The sequence below is a fragment of the Peromyscus eremicus genome, chromosome 9 (genome assembly GCF_949786415.1).
Source record: "Peromyscus eremicus chromosome 9, PerEre_H2_v1, whole genome shotgun sequence".
In the NCBI taxonomy this organism is placed as follows: Eukaryota; Metazoa; Chordata; class Mammalia; order Rodentia; family Cricetidae; genus Peromyscus; species Peromyscus eremicus.
In genome coordinates, this window is record NC_081425.1 from 22027009 (window position 1) to 22052982 (window position 25974).

Below are 25974 nucleotides of genomic sequence, written 5' to 3' on the forward strand. Positions count from 1 at the left end.
AATAGCACTCTGGAGAGCGCACACTCACCCTCGAAAAATCTGACTCACTAGAGGGAAATACTGTTTTATTTTATCCATCACAACACTCTAAACAGTAGACTAAGGAGGAAATGTACACCCAGTTTTGACAAATACTGAGCATGCAAATCACTTGATGAATTATAAATTATGACTCTTAAGGAAGAACTTTTAGGGTATTTCTTACAAGGATAAAAATGTTTCATGGGATCTAAAAATAATTAGATGAAATTTAAACACACTTAATGGAATACAGGCAGGGTCTCAAGTTAAAGGAAATTCCAGTACTGTGTATGGAAACACTCTCTTTTACAAACAGAAACGCTTTGCATAGTAAGTGCTCTTGAATTTCACATGTAGACTTTCTGAGGGGACACTGACTTCAGGTCACTGGCTCTGAAGCAAGACTCAGATTACAGGATAAACTTCCAGATGCTCCCATGCCCTGTGTTCTTGGCCTGCAACCCTGTGTTCCATCCCCTCCAGCCCTGAGTAGAATTATATCTTTATCCCTCTCAAGCTTGCCCTGTGTGAGGGAACAAACCTGAGAACAGCTTGCTTAGCCCAGCAGAGGTCTGTTCTTTTGGTAAGATTAAAACTAGAACACAAAAGAACTTGGGGTACTGTCACAGTGACCTCAGTGACCTTCTCCTGGCTTCTTCTGAATGTTTGAGAACCTCCTAAAACTGCCATGATCAAATGTTAATCCCCTAAGTTATGGTAGTAGAGGGCAGGGCCCTTTGGGAGGTGGCAGCCTCATGACTGTGAACCTCCTGAACGGGATTAGTGCCCCTAGTCAACAGGCCTTCCACTACGGGAAGTTGCGGTGAGAAAGTTACACCGAGAAGATGTGTACGTATAAAAAAGTGGGCCCTTACCAGACACCCAATCTGTACCCACCTTCATCTTGAACTTCCTAGGCCCAGCATGGTGAGAAATGACTTCCTGCTGTATACAGGCTACCCACATTTTCTTGTAGCTGTTATTGTAGCCAAAAGGGACTATGCTCTAATCTTAAGGTGTCCACTTTTCCTTCTTCCTCTCTCACCAGCAAGTTCATTGTCTGTTCTCTACAAAAGGGCTGCATGGACCTGTGCTCAAACATTGGCTCCATTCACAGACCTTTCTATCAGTGGGTATGGCCTGACTTCCCAACTCAGGTGTGACACTCAGAAAGCCATCTATAAAGCTCAACATGGCTCAGACGTGAACATTTTTAAAGAGAACTTAAGTTCGACATTCTACTGTGGATTAATCTGAAAAAAAAAAAATAGCTATCAGTGACAAACTTCACTTCCCCCTGTTATGAGAAAGCTCGTCAGCAAAAGTACAAAATTCAGCGCTACCTTTTTGCTTCCTGTCTCCAAAGATTTTCAAAATGAATGGAAAGACATACACAGAAGACTATATTGATAGACTCAAAGCACATCATAACCTGTGGATGATCTTATTAGTCATCCACTCAGGCACATCATCTGTTACCTGTTACTACATTTTGCAAATGTGTGCCTTTCACATTATCAAATTTTTTATGATTAAGTTTAATTCTTTAATTGTTGTGTTTATTTTGAGACAAGGTCCCATGTAACTCAGACTGGCCTCAAACTTGCTTATGCTCACCCAAAGATGACCTTGCACTTCCGATCCCCTGATCTGTCAGCCCACCTGGATTCTGCAGTGCAAGGGACTGAACTCAGAAGCTCATGCACACAAGACAGCACCCTGTCCATTGAGCCATGTCTCCATTCCACAATGTTTCAGAAGGACACAGGAAGGCTGTCCCACCCTTCTAACAAATTGAAGCTAGCAATATCTTTTTATTGATTATAATTATTATTTTATTGATTACTATCTACAGGATATTAATTTATTTGTTGACTTTTATTCTAAATAGGAATTCTACTCTTTGGACATTTGCTTGCTTACAAAAGAAAGCTCTGGGCAAGGCTCACCCACAGAGCAAGCAGATAAGTACAACTGCTTGGAGCAAAGCCCTAAAACCCACCTTGATTTTTTGGTTTGTGCAAAAATTTTCAAAATTTCTATCTTCTTTAAAGAAATAAATTTAGAAAAAAATGCTTTGCTGCAATGAAATGCCATAATTTTTTTTTAAACCAACAATACCACTTCTCTATATTTTCTGTTCCAGGTGCATGAAATTTGATTGTTCTCTCCTAATTGTCAAAGTTGATAAAGAGAATGAACTGTCAGATGAAGTCATCTGGACTGGTTATCTTCAGGAGATGTCAAGATTATAAGTCAATGGCTTCTAAGTTCATATTTTAAAATAAAAAGCAAATTAAATAGATAGTGACCACATTTTCATGAGTAAGATAACCAGTATTAGTCATTTAAAATGTACAAATGTAAAAGCTTTTGGTACAAAAATTTATTACTGCATTAGTATGTTCGAGTATAAGTCATAAAAAAAAACTAATATACTTTACGTAAATAAAACTTTAATGTAAATAAAAACTTGACAATAAATGCTGAGATGGGTAATCGTGTGGAAGAATAACTAAGTCCAAACCAGGGCAACTGTCATCATTTTTCTACAATGGCACTTTACTGAGCCCCGTCAGTACGCTTAAAACACATTAAAGTGCAGAACACAGTTATATAACGTGACTTGTATGTACATGTTTTCAGGGTTTGCCATTTCGTACTAGATAACCAATGTGGGAGGGTCTTCCCAGGGAAAACTATTTCTCATGCTCTAAGCATCCCTTAATTGCTTGTTGTCCCTTGTCTACAGTTGAGTCCCTGTGAGATTTCCCTCTGCATGTTAGCGTGTCTGTTAGTGGCATCCCTGTTTACAGCTTGTTTAGGCAGGCATGTTGTTGAGATTTCATGGGTGTAGCCTTCCCGGCTTTTCTAGGAGATGTAATCTCATGGCTCACTTCCTGTTCCTCTGGTAGGTTATATTTATCTGTTGAGGAATAGTTAAGAAACTATATGACAACAATTAAAGAAAAAGCAGACATGAATTTGAGAGAGATCAGGAAGTACCTGGGAGTGGGTGGAGGGACAAAAGGAGCAGGAAGAAATGATGTAGTATTTTAATTTCAAGGTTTTTGACATGCACCAAGCAAAGCCTGGGGGGCTGACAGCAGAGTCTTCTGATTCTGAGCAATCCCAGTAATTACAGACTAATGGAATGAACACCAGGAAATTTCCTTTACTGTATCAGAATGAACAGCATTTAGACACATAGCTCACAGAGAAAACTCATAGATCACAGACCTCTTACTCCTAAGAGACAACACAAAAGTGATGACATTTTTGATATGACATCCAAGGCACAATCCACGTAAGAGACAATTGATGTACTAGACTTCATTAAAATTCAAAATGTTTGTTAGCCAAGAGATGCTGACAAGAGAGAGTGAAAAGACAAGCAATAGAATGAGAGAAAAAAAAATGTTCATGAGGCATACCTGATGGACTGCTATCCAATATAAAGAATTCTCAAAACTCATCAAACTTCAAAACAAAACCCTGATTTAAAAAGGAAGCAGACTTTAACAGTTACCCCACCAACTAAGATACGCAGATGAGAAAATAAGCTACAAGAAAAAAACTCCATATGCCAATGTCATGAGGGAAATGCAAACTGGAACAAAGCATTACCACCACACACCTATTAAACTCTAAGAAAGGCCACATCAGTAACTCTGACAACACCAAATGTCGGCGGGGACATGGAGCAACAGGAATGCCCCTTCACCGCTGGTGGGAGCAGGAAGCACGGCAATGCTTTGGAAGACAGTGTGCCAGATTCTTAAAGAACTAAATATATTCTTACCATAGGAGTCAGCGGTAATACTCCTCAGTGTTTACCACATAAGTTGAAAATGTATGGCCACACAAGCACTTGCACATGGATGTTTATAGAAGTCTTATTCATAACTGCAACAACTTAGAAACATTAAGATGTCCTCGCACATTAAGTAAATTGGGATAAACAAACCGGCTCACCCATAAAAATGAGGTATCATTTGGTCCAAAAATGAAATGAGCTATCAAGCCATGGAAAGATATGGAGCCAATTTAAATTAATATTATTAACTGAAAGAAGTCAGTCTAAAAAGGGTCCATATTGTATTATTATGATCCTACATAATAATAATTATGTTATATATTATAGAAATATTGTTATAGTATTAATATTATAGACATATAACACATTATATAACATTCAGGAGAAGGTAAAACTATTACAAAAAATCTATGGTTGTCAGATATGGGAGAGAAGGCTGATGAGGCAGAGCACAGGATTTTTAAGGCAGTGAAAGTAACCTAGACGATACTATAATACTGTTCTCTTACACATGTGATTGGGTGCTCCCCAATTTTTGCCACCATAAAAGTGGCGGTATACATATTTGTTTAGCCTCCTTTTACCTTCTTCTATTTCTGAAAATGAAAGCATTGGTGTTAAACACTAATATATGTCAGGAAAGGAATTCAGTGATATCAATCAGTTCACATCCTCACCTCGCCCCTGTACCTACCTCTTGGTTCCCTCACACTTTCAACACCAGACACTTCCTGCCTCTGCCTGTCACTATCTGTTCTGTAATCTTACACGGTGCCTCAAGCTTCTAGGAGATTAAAAATATTCATCAGACTGGGGACGTGGCTCACTGATAACATGCTTGCCCAGCATGCATGACGCCCTGGGTTCCTTCCTAAGCACTGGATTATCTAGGCATGGCGGTGCATGCCTACAAGCTTAGCACCCTAGAGGCAAAGGCAGGAGAATCAGAAATTAAAACTCATTCTCAGCTACATAGCAAGTTCAAGACTGGCCTGATTTGAGAAGAAAAATAAGAACAATTTTTCAGCAATGTTTCAGGTATTTGTTCTTAATATTTTCCATGGTGAGAAGGCTTTAAAATGTTTCTCTTCCTCTACCTGTAGCCAGACTCCCAAGAGAAGGACTACTGGGAAATACTATCTAAGTCATAAATATATGTATTATGATCATAAAATAGCCCATAGCTACTTGATAGGTGTTGCAAAATTGTGTTTCTGAGACGTATATCAGTTTATATTCAAGTGTTCATTTTCAGATTATAGCGCTTGATGCCATAATACACAATCTTCTTGCCCTTCGGGGAGCTAGGGCTTGTTAACTCAAGTTCAAGCACATGCTTCACCCCTGACCGCTGCTCCAAGATCCATCATTTTAAAAAGATTTCCCATTACTTACTACTTTCAACAACAAAGCATCACATGGCAGTCTAATCAATTCTTACTAATGAAGATAAAGGCTTTATTGTTTATCAATACCATTTTCTTGTTTGTCAAGAATTTGGTCAGATTCTTGGCTCATCTGTTTACTGAAAATTTTAAACTGTGCGGTTTATCCTAGAGTAATAGCCGCAGATAATCTTTGACATACTTTTTGTACTTTTCTTTCTTCTCAAAGCTTAAAATTTTAAAGTACCTCAAAAGATTTCAAATGCTTTTTAGCCTTTTTTTTAAAATCGGTTCTCCATAGGGTATGTCCTAATAGATAAATAAGCTTTTTAAGTGATTCATAGCCAACTGTTTACCCAAATACCACAAACTGATTTCCCCATTTTCTCCCGGCTCTTTTAACATAAATTCTTATGCATGAGACTATATTACTAGACGGTTTTTTATTTTATTCATTTACTATGCGTATTGTTAAAAGCAAGCCATACTTTTGTCAGTTTTGACACGTGTTCTAATATTAGGACAGGCAATTTCAATAAATTTCATTGATAGAATTTTTCCCATTCTTGCTTATGGATATTATTCCATGTGAGTGCTGAAAAACTACAAGTATTGGAAAAGTCTGGTTAGATTTTGTAAAAGTGTTATAATTTGAATGGGAAATTATTTCCCTACAGGTTTATACTTTGGGCTTGCTGGCCTGCTAATGGGTTACGTAGGGCAGTCATTGCAATCCTGAGGACTTTGATCTGGTCAGTGGATTAATCCCTCAGTGGATTCATAATCTGATGGCATGATCAGCAGGTGGTGAAGAGTAGGAGGCGTGGCCTAAGTGCAGGAAGAGATGCCCTATGTGACTCCTGCTCCTTCTAACCTGTAGCACTGGCCATCACCATGAACTGAGCAGCTCTCCCCTCTTACTGCTCTGACACTATAGTCACCGGCCAACAATCTACTAACTGCGGATGGAAACCCCGAAGCATTGAGCCACGATAGGTAATTGTCTCTTTTCTGTTGCTTTTCTCAGGGACTTGTCACAACAATAAAAAGCCTAAACTATAAATGATTGAACTGTATCAGCCTCTACAGAAAGTTGCTCATCACAGCATTATTTTAAGTTTTAGACCTCACAATTTCACCCATGAGATCTCACCTAATCCACACACTCACACTAGAATTCCTACACTTTTACAGTGTAAACCAACATGGTTTTCTATTCATTTGAGATTTCCCATTATATTAAAACCTACTTCCGCAACTTCTTGCTGACCAACTTTAATATAAAGTGTATAGACACAGACATTTAACACATACATTACTCCCTTGTTCCTTTAATATACAAACATTGTCATCTACGTATCAGAAGCCCTATGACTAAAGTCTATTCTTAGTGATTTCCATTTAGAGTAAGAAAACACTACTAGTCTCACACTCAAAATAGTGAAGCAAATAGTACTATGCCTTCTACCCTCAAATCTGAGGCCAAAATATTAAAAGAGAAAAATGCAAAAGCTTGGAATGAGTCTATAGAGAATGGTTGCCATAGGAAATGTAAGCTGTAACATGTGCCAAGTAGATCTTCAGTCTGACATTTTTTTTTAAATGCCATTTCACTGTACACAGATATCAGATTGATAAAATAGATGGGGATATTTAGAAAGAGGACATAAAGATGCCAAGCAAAAAACACACCCAAAAGGAGAAAGCAGTTGAAAACTTTTTAATCGTTATGAACTTTAACCCTGGTACTGCTATTTACATATTGCTGGCTGGGCTGTGTGGTAATACTATAAAGCTGATGTTCTTCACTATTTGAATTTCTAAAAGCTATAAACAATGGCTCCATGTCAGTAGGTAGTGTTGGCTTGTGGAGTCATTTATGAGCCATTTTTCCTCCTTCAGAAATTCAAGACCAGAAATAACTGCAAGAAAACTGCCTTTTCCTTCCGCCAAAGCCTGTGGCCCTTCTGTGGCACACTGCATAGGTGTCTCAGGGGATTCCCCAGTCCCCAGCCTTTATGTACAAGTCCTCAACTCTAACAAAATAATGGTCTTCTCAAAACATCAATGATAAGTAGCATAGTCCTCTATGTTGTCCACTAGATTAAAAATTACCTGACTCTTTCACTGGGAAAATATAGTATTTATATAACTATCTGTTTTCTTATTCTATTGAATATATATCTCAAGACTGAGCATTTTAAGCAATATGAAAATCACAGAGGAAATATAAACACAAATAGGCGCTCTCAGAGCACCAGGTGAACATCTTGCTCCAGGTCTTTGCAAGCAGCAAACAGGGGTGAGGGAATGACCTGATGACATTATGAGAAGCTTCTCAGTGAATCGAAACATGTTCACCAAGGTGTAAAGTCAGTTTATGTGCATGGCCAATGGGGACAGAGCAGAAACTTGGGAGCATTCCAAAGAGGGGAAATACAGACTGACTAACCAGGGACACACCCAGTGAGACTATCTTTAAGCAAACCTTCACAGAGGAAGAAAGAATGTTTTCATCGGAAGACTTCCAAGGCTGCAACCACAAGATGAGTAACTGGGAGATTGCTAACTGATATCAGTAGCCAAATAATGTGGACAGAGCACAGCAGGGCTATGGATATTCATGCAGTGACAACTATTTTACATTTTTAATACATATTATAACAGTCCGTATGAATACTAACCAACACTAAAGAAATGAGACAGATCATGGATATGACTCATAAAACTCAAAAAGCTTAAATCACCTAAGAACTGGTCAATATATTCATTAATTTAGAAAAAAACATTTTAAAGGGAGGGGTAGTTCCCATCTCACTACTAATAAAGCCAAGAAGAGAATGTGTATCTAAAATAAAAGTGTACGAACAGACAGGGAGGTGGTTCAACTGATAAATGCCTACCTACATGCAAGCATGAGGACCCGAGAGCAGATCCTTAGCACTCACATAAAAGCCGGGCATAGGAGCCTCATAATCCCAGCATTTGGGAGGCAGAGGTAAGGGGATCCATGGATCTCATTGTGCAACCAGCCACCAAGTTAATCAACTCCAGATTCAGTGACACATCCCATTTCAACCAAATAAGGTGGAAAGTGATCCTGGAGGGCACCCAATGTTGATAGCTTCTACATGTATATACACAAATGTACACACAAACACAAACACACACATAAACACACACACATGCACGCATATACACACAGAGAAATAGATACAAACACACACACACACAAATGTACACAACACACACAAATGTACACAACACACACATAAGCACACACAAATGCACACAGCACACACACACGAATGCACACAACACACACACAAACACGCACAAATGTACATAACACACACATACAGAGCAGTAATCTTCAGCTTTGAGCTCACTAGATACCAAAGTCAAACTTGCTAGAACAAAGATTATTACCACGAACACGTTCATTCCAATCATCCATCAACCTGACACAGAAATGCTCAGGGAAGTGCTTGTTACTCAGATGTGCACCCTGTCTGAAACGTCAGCGCAGAGGTTGTCTGCAGTTTGGAGTCTGACATGCCAGTCTACTGTCAGCTGAGTGACGGCTGTAAGATGGTCCTCCAGCTCCTGATGTGCGTAGTTCAGAATGCCAGTTTAAAAAAAAGAAGAGTGGTATTGAAGGATAAAAGCTGCTGGAATTTCTAGATAAGACAGTAAGAATCTCACTAGTGATAAAAATCAATGAGGATGCTAAAGATGGAAATTTTACATATAGATTTGTAAAGATATGTGCTTTATTAACAGCATAACCTATCACATATATGCATGTAGTTAAGTGTTGGTTGTCACTATTAGAGTAGAAATTACATTTATTTTAATTTGTATTAGTTTGGAGCAATTCAGAAGTTATTTCTATTCTACTTTGTCCTAGTTTGGGTCAAGACAGTATTTTCAATCAACTCTGGATATTCTTACTTGTAATGATATGCTCATCACTTAATCTGGGTATAGTTTTTAGGAATCATTTCAAAATCACTCAGAGCCAGAGCTGTGCATAAGCTACAGTTAAATCCAGAAGAGGTGTCACAATAAACAGATCTGCATCCAGTCAAAGTTCAGAGACTAAGAGACTGCGGAATCTCGGCCCGAGATGGAACATCTATGTCATACCTCCTCCTCCCAGGGCTCTGGGGGCATCAAAGGGCCAGAAAGATTGGACAAAGCACAAGTAGAAATGCAACAGAGCAGCCTCTCACATGGACTCACAACCGTTGTGACAGCATGCACAGGACCTGTGCAGGAGGAAGCCAGACAAAATCCCAGCATGCAGTGGGGAGACGACCAGGAAGTCCCAGCCCTCCTGAGGAACTAGTAGCAATTGGTGCTACTGGGAAAGGGAGAGTCAGTTTTCTTCAGGGATGCAGCACCTGAGAGGTTACCCATGCTCCACTAATCCTATACACATCCTGAGAGGTTACCCATGCTCCACTAATCCTATACACATCCTGAGAGGTTACCCATGCTCCACTAATCCTATACATATCACATGCTGGCGGCACTAAGTATGTATACATACTAAATACATAATAAACTGTATTCAATGAAAAAATATATATATACATGAAATTGGGAGGGTATAATGGGGGTGAGAGAGGAGGACTTGGAGATGAGGAAATGGGGGTTAGACTTTCTCAAAACATAAACGCATCTATGGAACTCAAACACAAAAAAGGAAGAGGTGCCACCATCAGACGTGTTTAGTCACATACTCTGAGCAATAGCTAATTGTTAGAAATATGTAACCCACAAAGAGACCTCTTTAAGTAGATCATCTACTTAGGCTACCTACTCTCATAAACTAAACAAAACTTTACATTTCATAGACACATTTTTGTAAAATGTCATCTAATTCCTCAAGATTGTGGAGCTTAGCATCATGGATAGCTACTTTTCTTCAAACTCTTATGTAGTCAGGTAGTTTTCAGCTCAGATGCTTCTCAAATAAAGGCATTTTCTCTCCTCTGTCTTCTGAATACATGAGTAAACACTTAGATCATACAGTTTTCAAGTTGAGATAATTTCCCCTCTACCATCCTTGAACAGACCACGCAGCCCAATTACATGAGTTTAAATATTACTCAACAAGGACTGTGAGCACACAGCTGAGGAGTCGAAATATGCTTTCAACTTCATGTATGGCCCTGAGGATGCTTTTCCTGGTATACATTAGGTAAAACTACACAAAGTTGACATTTCTGTACATCACAACTGGTTTAATGCCAGGAAGTTCATATGGAGTGAATTAATGAATTGTGATATTCTCAAACACAGGAGTTTAAATAGCGGCTAACAAGGCTGGTTTCCATGGCCATCTTTCTAACAATTTGTAGCTATACCAAGTGCCATAGTTTATGCCAACCTAACCTGGTGTTGAGCACAGCAACTCCATGAATCAGGCAGATTAAATGCCCTGATATCTGCTGTGCAGGTGAGGAAAATAAGGCTCAAGCATTAAACCACTATTAATGTAAATAAAAATGTAAAAAAAAAAGTCACTTGTGTGAACATCCAAAAGTAGTGGGCAAAGGAATCCAACTTTTTTACTTGGAATATTTATTGCAAATAGTATCCTTCAAAGAATCAAAAGCATCTAAGGGCAGCTTGTAGACCAGCATGATGGTACACACTGGGCTACCATCACCAAAAAGAAAGAAAACATGTAGGTTCTGGTAGTCCACTCCCAGAGCACATGTGGGTAGATTCCATAAATATCTACGTGATAAGAGTCTAGATTGGAGTTATTGAGTGCTTTCAAAAAATGTGGGTGGGTACTCAAGTACATTCTTTTAATTTATTTGCCTACTTCTGTAACCCATACTTGCCTCCAGAATTTTACCCTTTCCTTCACAGGCCTTCTCTTATCCACAAAGGTCCTATATCTGGTTAACCGTGCTATGCAGCCACTGGAGACTCAAACACTTCACAAAGCCACCCATGTAGACCCTACACCATCAATCAGGGCACCAGCCTGGTAACTTCTGGTTACCACAGCCTGGAATGTAGCTAAATAAACAGTCAATGACTCAAATCGATTTAGGGAGTGTAATCACTTCACTTAAACCTAAAGAAAAACTTGCCACATGTCTTACTAATGAAAAGGATCTTTTATATTCATTTTAAAATAAGCCAATTATATACAGTGTGGGCTATAGTCAGATATAATCACCTTCCTCCTCAACTATCTGCCCATAAAGCAATAACAGACCCTTGCTTATTTACTAATTAAAAATAATATATATTTTACCAACACTATCTTTAGATACCAAGACCGATAACCCCCTCTCTACTGTCTCATACTGTTAAGGTGTCAGCTTGCAGGGATCAAATCTCACTTTGGACCAAGGACACAAACCTGTGACTGTAGAGAGCATGCCTTAAATACTTACTCACACAACAGAACACCATTTTCTAGAGAGGCTCGAAAATCCTTTGTTTCAAAAGTCTTCTCAGTTACAGCCTGAAAGACAGATTTGGGTATTAAGTAAATAGGGACAAGGAACAAGGTAAATTCACAATTTTATTGACTAATAAGCATTTAATGTTTTATCTGAATGATCTGCATGTATCACCAAAAGTCATTCCTTATAGGAAATTGTGTACTATTCTGTGTTACAACCATGTTAGTGTGAATAAACACACAGAAACAACTAAATAAGCATTTCCTGTAGTGTGATTGTTTTATTGGATGACAAAAGTCACAGAGGCCATGAATCTGAAAAAGAGCAAGAGTAAATGGGAGGGCTTAAAAGAAGGAAAGGGAAGGGGGAGTGATGTAATTATACTATAATCTCAAAGGGAAAACAAAAAAACAAAAAAAAAACATTTTTTGAAAATTAAATTTCCAGTAAGTTTCCAAAGAGAAACTATGGATGATTCAGTAAGAGTAAATATACACAATTTAAGATATAAACTTGAAATAACATTTACATCTGTACATCATTTATTTCAATTCTGTCCTTAAATTCTTCATTTCATTACGTAGCTAAATAGCAGAGGGATGATTCTCAAACTTATTCACGAAGACACCCAATTTGTCATTGTAAGCACTAGCTATTTTCATTGTGTATGTGTGTGAGAGTGTGTGTATTGTGTGATGTGAGCATGGTGCATGTACATGATTGGGGAGGGTGTGGGAGGTGCCTGTATATACACCTGCAGGCCAGGTGTTTCCTACTTCACCATGCTCTGCCTTCTTCCTTTGAGACAAGGTCTCTCACTGGGAGTGGAGCTGGGCTCATAGCCAGTAAGCCCCATGGTCCTCTTGTTGCCTCTTGTCTCTGCCCTCCACAGTGCTAAGGTCACAGTCCCACACGCAGCCACATCTAGCTTTTTACGTGGGTGCTAGGACCTGACCTCCATCTTCCTGCTGAGAAGCAAGCACTGTTACCTGCTGAGCCATTTCCTCAGTCCCGAGAGCTGTCTACTGAAGCACCCTAAGGAGCTTTCTAAACCCTTCACAGAAAGACAAGATGAGGCAAAATGGCAAAAGCTTGGAATGGACAATTCCCAGCTGACAGGCTGTCCATAGTTACCCCCAGCAATGGTCTTAGGGAAGCATCTAGGAAAAAACAACTAGATTCAGTCTCTAGAGGAAGGACATGTTGGAATGGGTAGGGAGCTCCACAGGGGAGATGTGAAAGGCAGAAAAGGGGGAGATAACAATGGAGGAAAGCAATTTCAAAAGTAGCTCCTGTGCTCATGTTCTCAGCCCCAGGCTTGTGACAGCAGCTACTGCCTCCCCAGATAAAGATTTAGCACCTGGCAGCAGGAAACCTTGTCCTACCTGCCACTCTGGAGAAAAATACATTGCTGGAATCAGGAATTTGAAAGCCGTGAATCTTGCATCCCAGGTCGGCTAAAGGGATCAGGCACATGATGCAGTAATATTCACCATATTCCACCTAACCCACTGCCATTGCTGCTGTCTTTGCAATTCTCCTAGAACTCTTAATTCGTGAATGTTCCATAATGCCCAAGATTGTTACAGCCAGATAGTAGGCCTGGTAAGTTAGGTGATAAATTCACAGACACTTTTCTACTCAAAGTGTGTCTATATTCCATAAGACACACACACACACACACACACACACACACACACACACACACACACACACACAGGGTGGGTAGAAAAGAGAGAGATTGACTTGGTTTCTCAGAAGTTGGTTTTATAAGAGTCTGGCCAAGCTGTGATATCCTCAAACCCAGAAGAAATAGAGGGGCCTTCTCCATCTACAGCAATCACCTGTGTAAACCACACAGCTGCATAAGTTGAACATGAGCCTGCTGCCTCTGTTCCTGCTGGAAACACAGAGCTGAAGATTAATAATAAAGAATCAAGTAGCTCTTCTGTCTCGGAGCTCAGTCACAGAAGTAAAGACAGTATTTAAAAGCATAGTTTAAAAAAACAAAAACAAAAAAAAACCTGTCTAGACAGAATGATGTACTCCTTGGAGAATTACCTTGAGTGGCCCACCCAAGGATTAGCTCAAATAACCTGTGCGACCAACTCCAGAATTTCCCCATGAACATATCAGAAACAAACTCAAAGTGAGGGTGGACCCAAGTATGGAAAACACAGAGACAGCTAATTCTTCAGGAATCTGCTATCCATAGTCAAAGAGCGAGGCCCAGAAATGCCCAACACAGTCAGAGTCACTATCTCTAACCTAAGCAAAGCCCTTGGGAGCACTCAGAAAGGACAGCCATGACATTCTCAAGCCATCTAGATGAAAAATGGGGATCTAGAAGAAAGGCTGTGATCTGCAGACACAAGGAGAGCCATGAAAAATGGCAGTCACCACAGTGCACGGCCAGTCCAGAGAACAGAGTGTAGCAAGTGACAGGAGGGAAGGGACTTGAGTCACACAGAGCTAAACTCAACCCCACTTTCACCACCTAAGAGCTGTGAGATCTTAAACACATTAAATCACTTCACCCGAGTCTAGCAATCTAAAGCAGGGAAAAGAATCACGTGATCATTCATATGGAAAGGCTACCAAAGAGTGTCCACCTAATCCATGACATGAGTCAATCCTGAAGTTATCACTTGTACATACTCCAAAAGTTTAACACATAGCAAGGCTGAATTACGCCTAGAATCCTATTTAATAAAGTCCAGATGCTGAAACAGAGCTTTTCAGAAACCCCAACTACCCAGAAGGCTTCATTTTAAAAGATTACAGGAAGGGGGCTGGAGAATTAGCTCAGTGGTTAAGAGCTGCTCTTGAGGGAGGACCCAGATTCAATTCCTGCCACCCACATGGTGGCTCACAACCATCTGTAACTCCAGTCCTGGGGGGCCTAGTGCCCTCTTCTGGCCTCCTCAGGCACTGCACACACATGATGTATGTACAAGAACACTTAATTTTTTTAATGAAAATAAAAATTACAGAAAGATAAAATCCTAATATGATTCTAGACATTTTTCCTATGTCAAAATACTAATATACTCAATCTTCCATAAATTTAAATAATGGTAAGACCAGACTTTATACTGTACTTAGAAAAAATAGATTGAGTATACAAACTTGACTAAGATATTTTTATTTATTTGTATGCAAATGTTTATGTTTATGTGCATACATATGTATGTGTGGGTGTGTGGGTGTCCACTCAGGCCAGAAGAGGATGTCAGATTCCTCTACAGTTAGAATTTCAGGTAGTTATGAGCTGACTGGTGTGGGTGTTGGGAATAGAATCAAGTGCTCTCAACTGTTGAGCCCTCTCCCCAGCACCTAGACAAAGATTCTTAATAACAATCTGTGTGTCGAGGACATGAAAATCTGTCAGGCTTGGTAACTATAGTAACTAAAGAAGGCCAGCATCTCAAAACCAATTTGTGCTGTATATCAGAAGTCTTAAGTCTGGGGCAAAACATTTATCTCGGTGAGTAAAAGTGATTGTGGCCAAGTGTGATGGCTTTAGTTTGATGCCCAGGACCCACATGGTAGAAAGAGGGAACCTACTCCTGCAAGGTGTCCTCTATCTTTTACATGCAGGCTGTGGTATAGTATGTATGCAACACACACACACACACACACACACACACACACACACACACACACACACAAAGTCTTAAGTCTGTACAGGCTAGGCCAGAATGACCAGGTAGGAATTTGCACCAAGACAGCTACACAGAGACATACAAAATTAGCTGCACAACATCATAGAATAGATAACAGTTGCAAACATCTTAAATTGCCCAGCAATAGGAAACTGCTTAGAATATGATACACCCAGAAGTAAACAAAATTTCAACTCATATCATGAAAGTAGATTTATCTGTTGTAAACAATCCTTAAAAAATTAACTAAAAAGCGACTTACAAAACATTTTGGTCCCAATTTCTATAATTCTATAAGAAAAATCACACAAATACAGACATAAGCAGACTAATAAAAATTATCCATAAGTGGTGGAATAAGAGCTATTTTATGTTATATTCTTTATATTCTTTAACAATTATAGGTGTTTGTGCAATATATAGATTGATTTTGAAAGAGCAATAGTCTAAAGAACTCAGACTGCATCCAGCATAGGCAAATTCCTGTATTTTCTACATATAACAGAGAGAGAGAGAGAGAGAGAGAAAGGCACCAGGTTTTTTTGTTTTGTTTTGTAAGACAGGGTTTCACTATGTAGTCCTGGCTGTCCTGGAACTCACTTTGTAGATCAGGCTGGCCTTGAACTCAGAGATCTGCCTGCCTCTGTCCCCTGAGTGCTGGGATTAAAGACGTGCTCCACCACCGCCTGGCAGGCACCAGTTTTTACAGTAGGTAATTTCTCATTATCTATCCAACTCACACAGCAGTAAATTCAGTCCTTATTATTATTCTCACTTTACCAGTAAGAAATGTAAAGGTCAGAAGCTTAACTTTCCAGAAAACCATCCCACACAAGAGACTCTAAAACCCGCCAGCATCTCATGGCACCCAGTAGGAGAGTGGCAACTGCGTCAGATGATGGGGGGGGGGGGGGGTAGGAAATACATAAATAAGTGAGTAATTCACTGTGTTCAAGCTACTTAGATTTGAGACATCTAAATTAATGTACTTCACCATTACACCTGCAAAATGAATTCTCAAGTCTGAGAGCTTAAATGGCAACTCAGATTTTTAAAGGTTCATTGTTTTTAATAGTCAGACTTAAAAGAAGTGCATTGTCTTAACACAAACTGAGTGTGCGCGCACATATGTGTTCATGTGTGTATGTAGGAAAATGAAAAAACTTTGATACTCTAAAATTTCATACAATGAGAATTCTTTTTGAATACTTTAAAGCTTCTCTAGACAGTTTATGACTATTAGAAAAACGTGTATACTGTGAATGGTGATGGCGCATGCCTCTAATCCCAGCACTCAGAGGACAGAGGCAGGCAGATCTCTGAGTTCTAGGCCCTCCTGGTCTACAGAGTGAGTTCCAGGACAGCTAGAGGTACACAGGGAAACCCTGTCTCAAAAAACAAACAAAAAAAAAAAAAAAAAAAAAACTAGGAAGGAAGGGAGAGAGGGAGGAAGGGAAGACGTTTGTGTACTACATATACTGGCTATCCCATCTCAGTAACTCAAAGAAAACTGATTAATTTTTGAGCAGCAGTTTCTACATCCATATAAAAGTAAAGCCAGCTATAACCCTGCCTGAAGAACTAAAGGGAAATGATACAAAACTCTAAGATGTTTCAACAAAGGACCGCATAAACTGCAGTAAGAATTGCTTTTGATCCAAGAGCCCACCTGAGCTGCATTCCTGTAGGTCACTTCCCAGCATCTCCAGTTGCCCAGGTAAAGCCAGGTCAGGATTCTGGTGCCTGTGGGCCTGTGTTTAACTCCTGCTCTGCCACTACCCACCAGTAACTGTGCACGCTGCTTCACCTGTTTGCATGGTATCCGTCTTGTGGAGTTAGGCTCAGAATTGAATGAGATGATACACAAGAGCTCCTCGGAGCTTGCCTGGTTCAGAAGCAGTCACAAACTCCAGCTATTCCAGCAGTTACCATCATTCTGCAGGAGAGAAAAAGCTGTGTCCTCGAAAATGGGTGTCTAATTTACAAGGTGTTAACATAATATTCTTTACTTAAACTGACTTCAGATTATAAAAAGCTACTAAATCAATCCTGTATCTAAAAATATTGTAAAAATTATAACAATCTGTGAAACACCTCATAACATGGTGAGGGCAGTTTGTTTTTAAAAATTAAATTATACTTTCGAATGAAATCCAATCCTTACATTAGGGAGAATGGATATTTGAGAGACATCAGTGATCTAAAAGAAGTTCCAGTTTTGAAGGAATGTATTTGGCAGTTTTAGTCGTTTGGGTCTTCAGTGACTGTGAGCCTTACTCATTAGTAAGCTATTTAAGGTGTGATACATTTTACGTAATGAGGCTGTGATTCATAGGACTAAGTAAATAGAGACCACGGGCTTTCCACTTAAGTTATCAAACAAACAGGTGTGATCACCTTATAGTCAGCCACACCTACCCTTCTGCACCATCCCCCCCTCCCCATTCTCCCTCCCTTTCCTCCTCCCTCCTCCTCCTCCTCCCTCTCCCCTTTCCACATGGTCTAGTTAAATAAAATCATCCTCACTTTCAATAATTTAAGAACACGCTCATATAAGGACAGGGTTTAAACTCAGATCTGTTTCACATCACACCTTGTAGTCCTGGTTAAGTCACAGCTGAGACCCCTCATTGTCAAAAGGACAGAACTATTTGCCCTCTCCCCTTCACAGTGCACAAATGAGACTTGAAAGCCCTTAGCCTGCTCTAGAACAAAAGGATACCCTGTGGCCAGGCTCCTTCTGGCAGGCATGTGTCCCCAGGTGCTGAGTGGTCAGCCTGCTGAAAGGAAGCCACGGAGTGACAGGACCAAGCTGGGGCTCCCGGCTGAGATGCCTGCTGGAAGTCATAATTAAGCTAATGGAGTAGAGGAGGAACAGAGCTGGCGCCAGGACACATTCTGCGGAGCTCTGTCGCCAAACCTGTCTAGCCGCCTGCCTCCAAACATTAATAGGGAGTTTCTAAAGGGCAGAGCTTGTGAAGACCTTAATAGCTAACGACACCGGCAACAAATGTCAAGTTCACAAGTACTCAAAAACACCATTTATTTGGCTATGAAGTAAATAAATGGGAATCACCTTTGGAACCCTTTGTCTGGTTGATGTTTTTACTCTAATCCTTTCACTGGATAAGATTTCCACAAATACAAGCAACAGCTCCCCCAAAACTCTGTAGCTAAGTTCTAACTCTGGCCATATAATCAGCATAACTTAAATCCAAACATTCTAGAAACTTCTCAAAGACCATTTCATGTCTATCTGGTTATTAGCAAAACATCTACTAAATGCCAATCAGCAAGCTCTCATCTTAAGATCTTTCACATGGTCTAATGCAGCCACTGAAAGGTGTCTACAATCCTGAAGACTGACTCTGTCACATATTGGTGCAAGTCAAGATTACAGAAATACAGGGCCTGTGTGCATTTGTTTTATAAGGAATGGGGGGCGGGGGGTCATTTGCTGACCTACTCTAGGCTGTGAGCTTCAGTTGTGCTAACAGCTGATTCCAAACTGTCACCTCACAATTGACTTAGCAGCTACTAGATCATGGTACTTAAAATACATAAGCTTGGAGCTAGAGAGATGGCTCAGCAGTTGAGAGCATTGGCTGCTCTTCCAGAGGACTCCAGCTCAATTCCCAGCACCCACATGGCAGCTCACACCTGACAGGAACTCCAGTTCAAGGGCTTCTGACACCCTCATGCAGATGATACATGCAGGTAAAACATTGAACATAAAATAAAAAATAAATTTTTAAAACAATGTATATGTTCATCCTGTCAATCACTTCAAATTCCAAGGAGCATTTGACATTAGAAGGCATAAGAACCACATTTCGAAACAATTCACAGCAGACAGATCTGCCTTCATTTCCCAGTTGGGTGATAACTGGATGTTCACATAACGAATGACCCCCTAATGAGATGAGTCCCTCCTCAAGTAGAAGCTGCAGGCTTCCTGGCACAAAGGGAGCTAGCAAGCTTTTCTGTCTCTAAAACTGGCAATGAGTTCAAACCACCCCCTCTCTCTTTTGTTCATTTTGGAATCAACCACTGCATGAGTCCCATGACTCCACAAAGCAACACACTCTCCGGTGACAATCCACGAATCCTGTCTATCATTTTCCATAATGCGGTGATGTTTGACAGCTCTCTTTAGCTACACATACCCAAAACTCACAAATACAAGGATTATGACTCACAGCATACATTAGACAAAGACATAACTCAAAGAGAACAAGTGTCTACCTCATGCCTCTTCTCCTTTTTCAAAGCAAAATTACTGAAAAGGTTATTTTCGGTGCTAATTTTTCTCCAAAAGAGAGGTCTTACCTTGTAAATTATGCTCACAGAGAGCACTCCTCCCTTCCAAAGAAGGATTAGGAGTCAGAAACTTAGATGAGAATCTAAAACTCCTTAAACAATGAAAATAAATCTCCTGATTTCTCTGGGCCTTGGTTCCCTCAGCTAAAAACCAAGCCAAATATGATGCCCATCTATTCTCTCTGTGTGCTTTGGGACCCATCACCCTTCCTGATTTTATGATTTGAATGTGAAATGTGTCCCATAGGCTCATATGTTTGAACATGTGCTCCCTAGATGATGGTATTGTTTGGGGAGGTCCTAAAAACTGGGAATATTTAGGAAGTGCAGCCTCGCCAGGAAAAGTGGGCTGATAGGTATCAGCTTTGTGGTTTACAGCTTGCCCTGCTTCTTATCAAGACTCTGCTTCCAGGTCCAAGTAGGAACCAATCAGCAGGCTCAAGCTCCTGCTTCCACAGCCTGGAGCAGCTCCCACTGACCTTTCCTGCTGTGATGGATGAGACTCCCTCAAACCATGAGTCAGAATAAACCCTTGTCCTATAAGTTCTTCCTTGTCAGGTATTGGGCTATAACAAGCAGAAAAGTAACTAACATACACCCCAGTTTTATATATATATATATATATATATATATATATATATATATATATATATATATAAAGAAATGTGAGTGACTTTTCTTTATCTATAAAGAAAAGCTAAGACTCTCAGGTCAGTAAGTATTGAATATCAAATAAGAATGTCTGTGTAAGCGCTTGGTGAACTCTTAAGTCCAGTGAGGAGCCTACCTCCTATGCCTCAGGCATCGTAGTCTGTACCACATGCTCTGTGTCACTCAACTTTTCTCACTGGCTAAAATGTAGCTGACTCCTGCATGCTCATTCCTCATGTGAAATCCAATGACTCATCCTAGGAGTAAGTACAAGCAAGAAGATAAAACTTCTGGTTCCATGACAAGTGGGTCTCCAGGGGCAAGAAAGCAGCCTTGATTCCTCTAGTCAACTTATTGACATGGTCATCTACTATACAGGTGTGAACAAAGCCTACCTCCGCCAGCTGCTCGAGAATAAACACAAAAGTCGGTAAAATCACGTTACTCTGGTATCCTGGCTAGTTGTATGTCAACTTGACACAAGCTAAGGTCATCTGAGAAAGTGGACCTCAACTGAGAAAATACCTCCAGAAGATCAGGCTACAGGTAGGCAAGCCTAGGAACCATTTTTTAATTAGTGATTGACGAGGGAGGGCCCAGCCCATTGTGGGTGAGAACATCCCTGGGCTAGTGGTCCTGTCCTGGGTTCTTTAAAGCAGCAAGCTGAGCAAGCCATGGGAGCAAGCCAGTATGCATCCTCCTCCATGGCGTCTGTATCAGCACTGGCCTCCAGATCCTCCCCTGCTTCAGTACCTCCCCTGACTCCCTTCAGTGATGGACTTTCCTTGAGGTGTAAGCAAAATAAACCCACTCCCCCATAACTTTCTTTTGGTCACGGTGTGTCATCACAGCAAGAGTAACCCTAAGGAATACACTCAAGTAATACACCCCTGTACATGGGAACAAGCCTTTAAACAAGAGCTTATCACCATGGTAGACCTGCTATTGGAAAGTGTTCCTGGGTTCAGACTAGAATTTAACTTTCCAGTTAAACTGTCTTCTAAATAAACAACTTATTTTGTCTATTTACTGAAAAGTTTAAAAAAAATAATTATCTGTCTTCATTTCCCCTTTAAGAGTTTAACCTTGTTTTGAAATATGTGGTCAAAATGGCATTTTAAGGCTAGGCATCTCCGTGAACTGTGGTTAACTCTCTGAATTGCAGCGTGTTCTTGGTGAACTGATATTGTATATTCAACAAATAACATGGCTTGGAGGGGCATAATTCTCCAGTCGCTAGCCTCTAGTAAGCTTTGACATCGTAGTACATAACATTCTGGAATACACCAGAACTATTTTTGCCAATACTAATATCATTTGATAGCAAAACCAAAGCCAACTCACAAGTCTTCCAAGTTTGTGGTCATCAGAATTGCACAGATCACCAAATTCTAAACAGAATCCAAAGTTTCATGGTGGTCAAAAGTCTGAAATTTTTTCCTAGGCCACTGCCCTCCTTAAGACCTTTGTCTAAGAGTGGGTGGAATAATTACAGCTCCTGGTGCAGCCTCCTCAGGCCCACGGGTCTTCACACAGCCAAGTGGGAATAGGGGGAAGGAGACAGCAAGATGGGAAAAGAGCCCACACACTTGAGGTTCTCTTTCAGTCATTACAAAGCCAAATGCCAACTAGGCTCGCATTCTGTAGACAAAGGAAAAATGGACAATCGTTTCTAACGCAGGACAAGTCACAGGCAAGAGCCACAACCAACCTTAATCTTATAGTCCGAGGTTATCTCCCCAAGTGACCACAGTGACCGAGCCAAAAGAGGAACTGGAATGGGAAGAACGAAGTAAAACTAAGAAAGGAGATTTGCTCCAGTGCCAATGATGGAGGCGCAGACTTGATTGTGTCGTGAAATCCAAGATCACATGAGCCCTGTTAGCCACCAGTCAAGGTCAAACCCCAAATATCCTCCTTTTACAGTTCCAACTTGCTAGCACCTACTACTTCTGAAGAGTAAATTTTGTCTCTGAATACAGACCCACACTCCAATTTAAACTGTTACAAGTAGTGCAGAAAATATTCAAAGAAAAAGTCTCCACAAAGCCAGGACAATTGTATGAATTACTTTTTCCAGATCAACGAGTTTTTAAATAGCTGGTTTACAAATTGTAAGTGGATGTGAACATCCATTATCAAGATATTTTAAGTATAGTTAGAATGCTTAATATAATCACGGGTTTTCAGGAGTGAAAAGATGATGTTGTTTTGTGAAGAAATGTCTCATACACATGAGCAAGTCTCAACAATGACTTGATTACCTCCCCGTGAATTACCGTGAGAGTCATCACTGTGGGAAACATTCATTTTGAGAGGTCACGTGTCTACGTTACAGTGACAGGTGAGAGTCACTGCTTATGTTCATATGAACTTCAAATTGAAAGCTCATCCTTTGGTGTCTGTGACATAGTTCACTATCCAGTGTAAGTGTAGCACTGAGAGAGAGTTTACATGCCTGTTACATAGAAATCCCACCCATACCCCCGATGAATCTTCATGGATTTCTACTCTTAAGTTTTTCTGTAGCACTAGTCAACAACGATTGAATCCGTTTGTCAACCTTCCATCAATCAACTCAACAGCGAATTCCTAGGAAGCAAAGAGGTAGTTACAGTTCTATTCCTACCTATGTACACCAAGAAAACCATTTCTCCACATGAAGTCTTAGACACCCATGTTTGTAACATTACATTAACCAAAAGAAGTAGGTATAACCCAAAAGTTTATCAGCTGATGTATGAATAAATTGACAATTAAAACCATAGTGAAATATCATTTAGTGTTTTTTATTGAAGTACTAATTAATGGATAAATTGCCTACAATTAAAACCATATAGTAAAATATCATTCAGTGATTTTTTTTTAATGAAGTACTGATACATGATACAAACATGGATGAACCTTGGAAACAGGCAGAGGGAAAGAAGCCAGACAAAAAAAGGTCACAGCATGTCTCCTTTGCATTAAGTATAACAATTCTATAGAATTAAGATATCTTCAGTCCATCTATTGTTTTTTCTCCTCATAATTTACTTCATATGTTTTCCAAGTGAAAACAAATCCAAGTACAACAAATGAGGCCACAGCACGTGGGTATGAAAACTCCCATTAGGTATTATGAGTTAGCCACACTTCCAATAACTATAAAGAAATCCATCTTTCTCAAGCAACTTATGTGATAAGCAGTTCTCTTTAGTTGCTTTCTGTAGCCTTAACAGATCTCACTGTCTCCCCTTAACCTCAAAAGTTTAACTTACTAGTTTAAAATATCTGTGACCAAGGACTAATTTCATTTGTATTTACCTGAATGATTTGTCCAAAAGTTAAAGAATAATTTTTTAAACACCATTTTGGAGCTTAAGGCACATTGTGTACCATAGGCATAAACCCACAGAGACACCACCCACAGAAATTAATGAATTGGGTTCCCCCCCCCCGAAAAAAAAAAAACTGATGACCTTGAGAGTCCTCCTTCAGCAGTGCTCAAGTCCCTCCGATCTCTTACACCGTCTCAAGTCTGCCCATGACTTATTCTCTCACCAGGTGGAAGACATGTCCTCCCCTACTGACGTAAGCCCCTGAGGGAGATAGCACAGCCCACGCAGCAGACTCCAACCTGTAGACATGTTTTATTTGGTAGTACATTGAGAAACAGAACTTCTCTTGAAAGAAAGAAAGAAAGAAAGAAAGAAAGAAAGAGAGAGAGAGAGAGAGGGAGGGAGGGAGGGAGGGAGGGAGGGAGGGAGGGAGGGAGGGAGGGGAGGGAGGGAGGGAGGGAGGGAGGGAGGGAGGGAGGGAGGGAGGGAGGGGAGGGAGGGGAGGGGAGGGAGGGAGGGAGGGGAGGGAGGAAGGAAGGAAGAAAGGAAGAAAGGAAGAAAGGAAGAAAGGAAGAAAACAGTAGCCGGACGGCATTGCCTCACAACCAAGAATGACTGACCCTGAGAAATGAGCAGCTGCATGAAGGGACGCTCTCATTGGAGAAGCTGTCCCTCTGTCCCTTTGCCTGATGCTCGCTTGCCTGGCTTGGGAACACCACCTCATAGCCTCATGATGCCAATTCCATAGAGAGGACTCACTGGTCAACTCTGAGTGTAGAGAATAGCCACCTGTGGAGCTAGTAAACTATAACCCAGTTTCTAGGTCTTTCTCTGGAAGATCCTGATTCAAAAGACTTGGGCTGATCTAGAAGTCCTCCTCTGACTGAAGTGTCTCACCGAGATCTGCCACCGGTTAGTACAGCTTGGGTGGGAAGGACTTAGGATATGCCATGATGGCTGGATTCTGCCAGTGTGCTTTTGATTTTTGATCAGGTACCTGGGCCTTCCTCATGAGAAAACAAATTTGCACCAAGCTGTCACCTCATCCTACAACTCTAAATGCTTTGGTTCTTCCTTGGAGGTCCAAAGAGACAAGGTCTGAAATCAGTTTCTGTTCTCTGCTGCCACCTTCTGACATAGTCTCAGTACTTCAGGAGTCTAAAATGTTAGAGACTAGATCCAGGCACACTAAAAAGTCTTTCAACAAAACAGCTCATTTTGAGGTTTAAAACACAACAAAAAGTTATGTTCAAGTGAAGGAAGGGGAAAATATCTTGAAAATCTGCCGACTTTATTAAATCTACAAGGGTTTCTAATGTGTTCCCACCAAATCATTGTTGGACCACTCAGATTTCGACACTTTCTATACAAGGGTTTGCAATGTTAAAGTATAAGATCAGTTTAATTGGAGATTTGGAATCCTCCAGGGAATAACTTTCTATGGTTGAAACAATTTCAAGCCTGAGCTGGGCACATAGCTCAGTGGTACAGCACTAGCCTAGCATGGGTAAAGACCCAGGTTCAACTCTCAACACTACAAATGTATATGCATTTTTACAGGAAAAAAAAAAATTCCTGACATAGTGTTCACATGCCAAACATGTACTCCATCTTAAGACCTTTGAGAGTCTTCTCAGTCCTCTTAATGATTTGTCTCATCTAGCAGGAGGCTTTCGTGAGCATGGGATCTGCTTCCCGTGCCTGGAGCTACTGTGGAGAGGGGAGTACAGAACCTCAATTGACGAAATATGCAAATTGGGGAGGGCCTGTAGTAGGCAGCCGCTGGGTGGGCAGCAGGAGGGCATGGGTTAATTCTGAAGGTTCCAGCAGGACATTTGCTTCACCTGGTCTGCAAACCACTCCCTCCTTCAAACTCTGGAGCTTGTCCACTGGAGCCCTTCCTCTGACCTTATGTACTTTGCTCACAGGGACAAATTGTAAGCGGGCAGTGTCAGACTCTTAGCTCAGGTGCTTCCTTGGATGCCATCCCTCTGCCTCAGCTTTACTCTCCCAGCAGAGTATGTCATCTGGAACAATCCTGCCTCACCCCTCACCTCCGACCCAGCAAGGTAAACAGCCTCTAAAAGCCAACTGCATCTCGCTTTTCTGGTGAAATCCTGGGACTGACGTTTTCTGCTCTGCCCAAACTCAAGCCTCAGAGGAAGTCTTCCTTGTTCCTCTAGATCCATATAACCATCCCCACCTGGGTTCTAGGCTGCACCTCAGGCAGATAAGAGTCTCCACCCACCAATGAATGGTTCTGCTTTCATCTCCTTTGTCACTGGGATACATTTTAATATCTCCCTTGTGTTTCTTAAAAAATCGCCATCTTGCTTTAGAGCCTTCCAAAAGTCTCCA

General features: G+C 40.6%; 1 protein-coding gene across 3 annotated transcripts in view; it reads right to left on the reverse strand.

Moving 5' to 3' along the window:
- The window catches only part of Lmo7 (LIM domain 7), a 207402-nt gene that overhangs the window by 124551 nt on the left and 56877 nt on the right, over positions 1–25974 (reverse strand). For all 3 annotated transcript variants that reach the window (XM_059273256.1, XM_059273255.1, XM_059273257.1), the window contains exon 2: positions 11649–11719. In XM_059273256.1, the coding sequence (XP_059129239.1) occupies positions 11649–11719 (71 nt within the window). The remainder of the gene's footprint in view (positions 1–11648; positions 11720–25974) is intronic.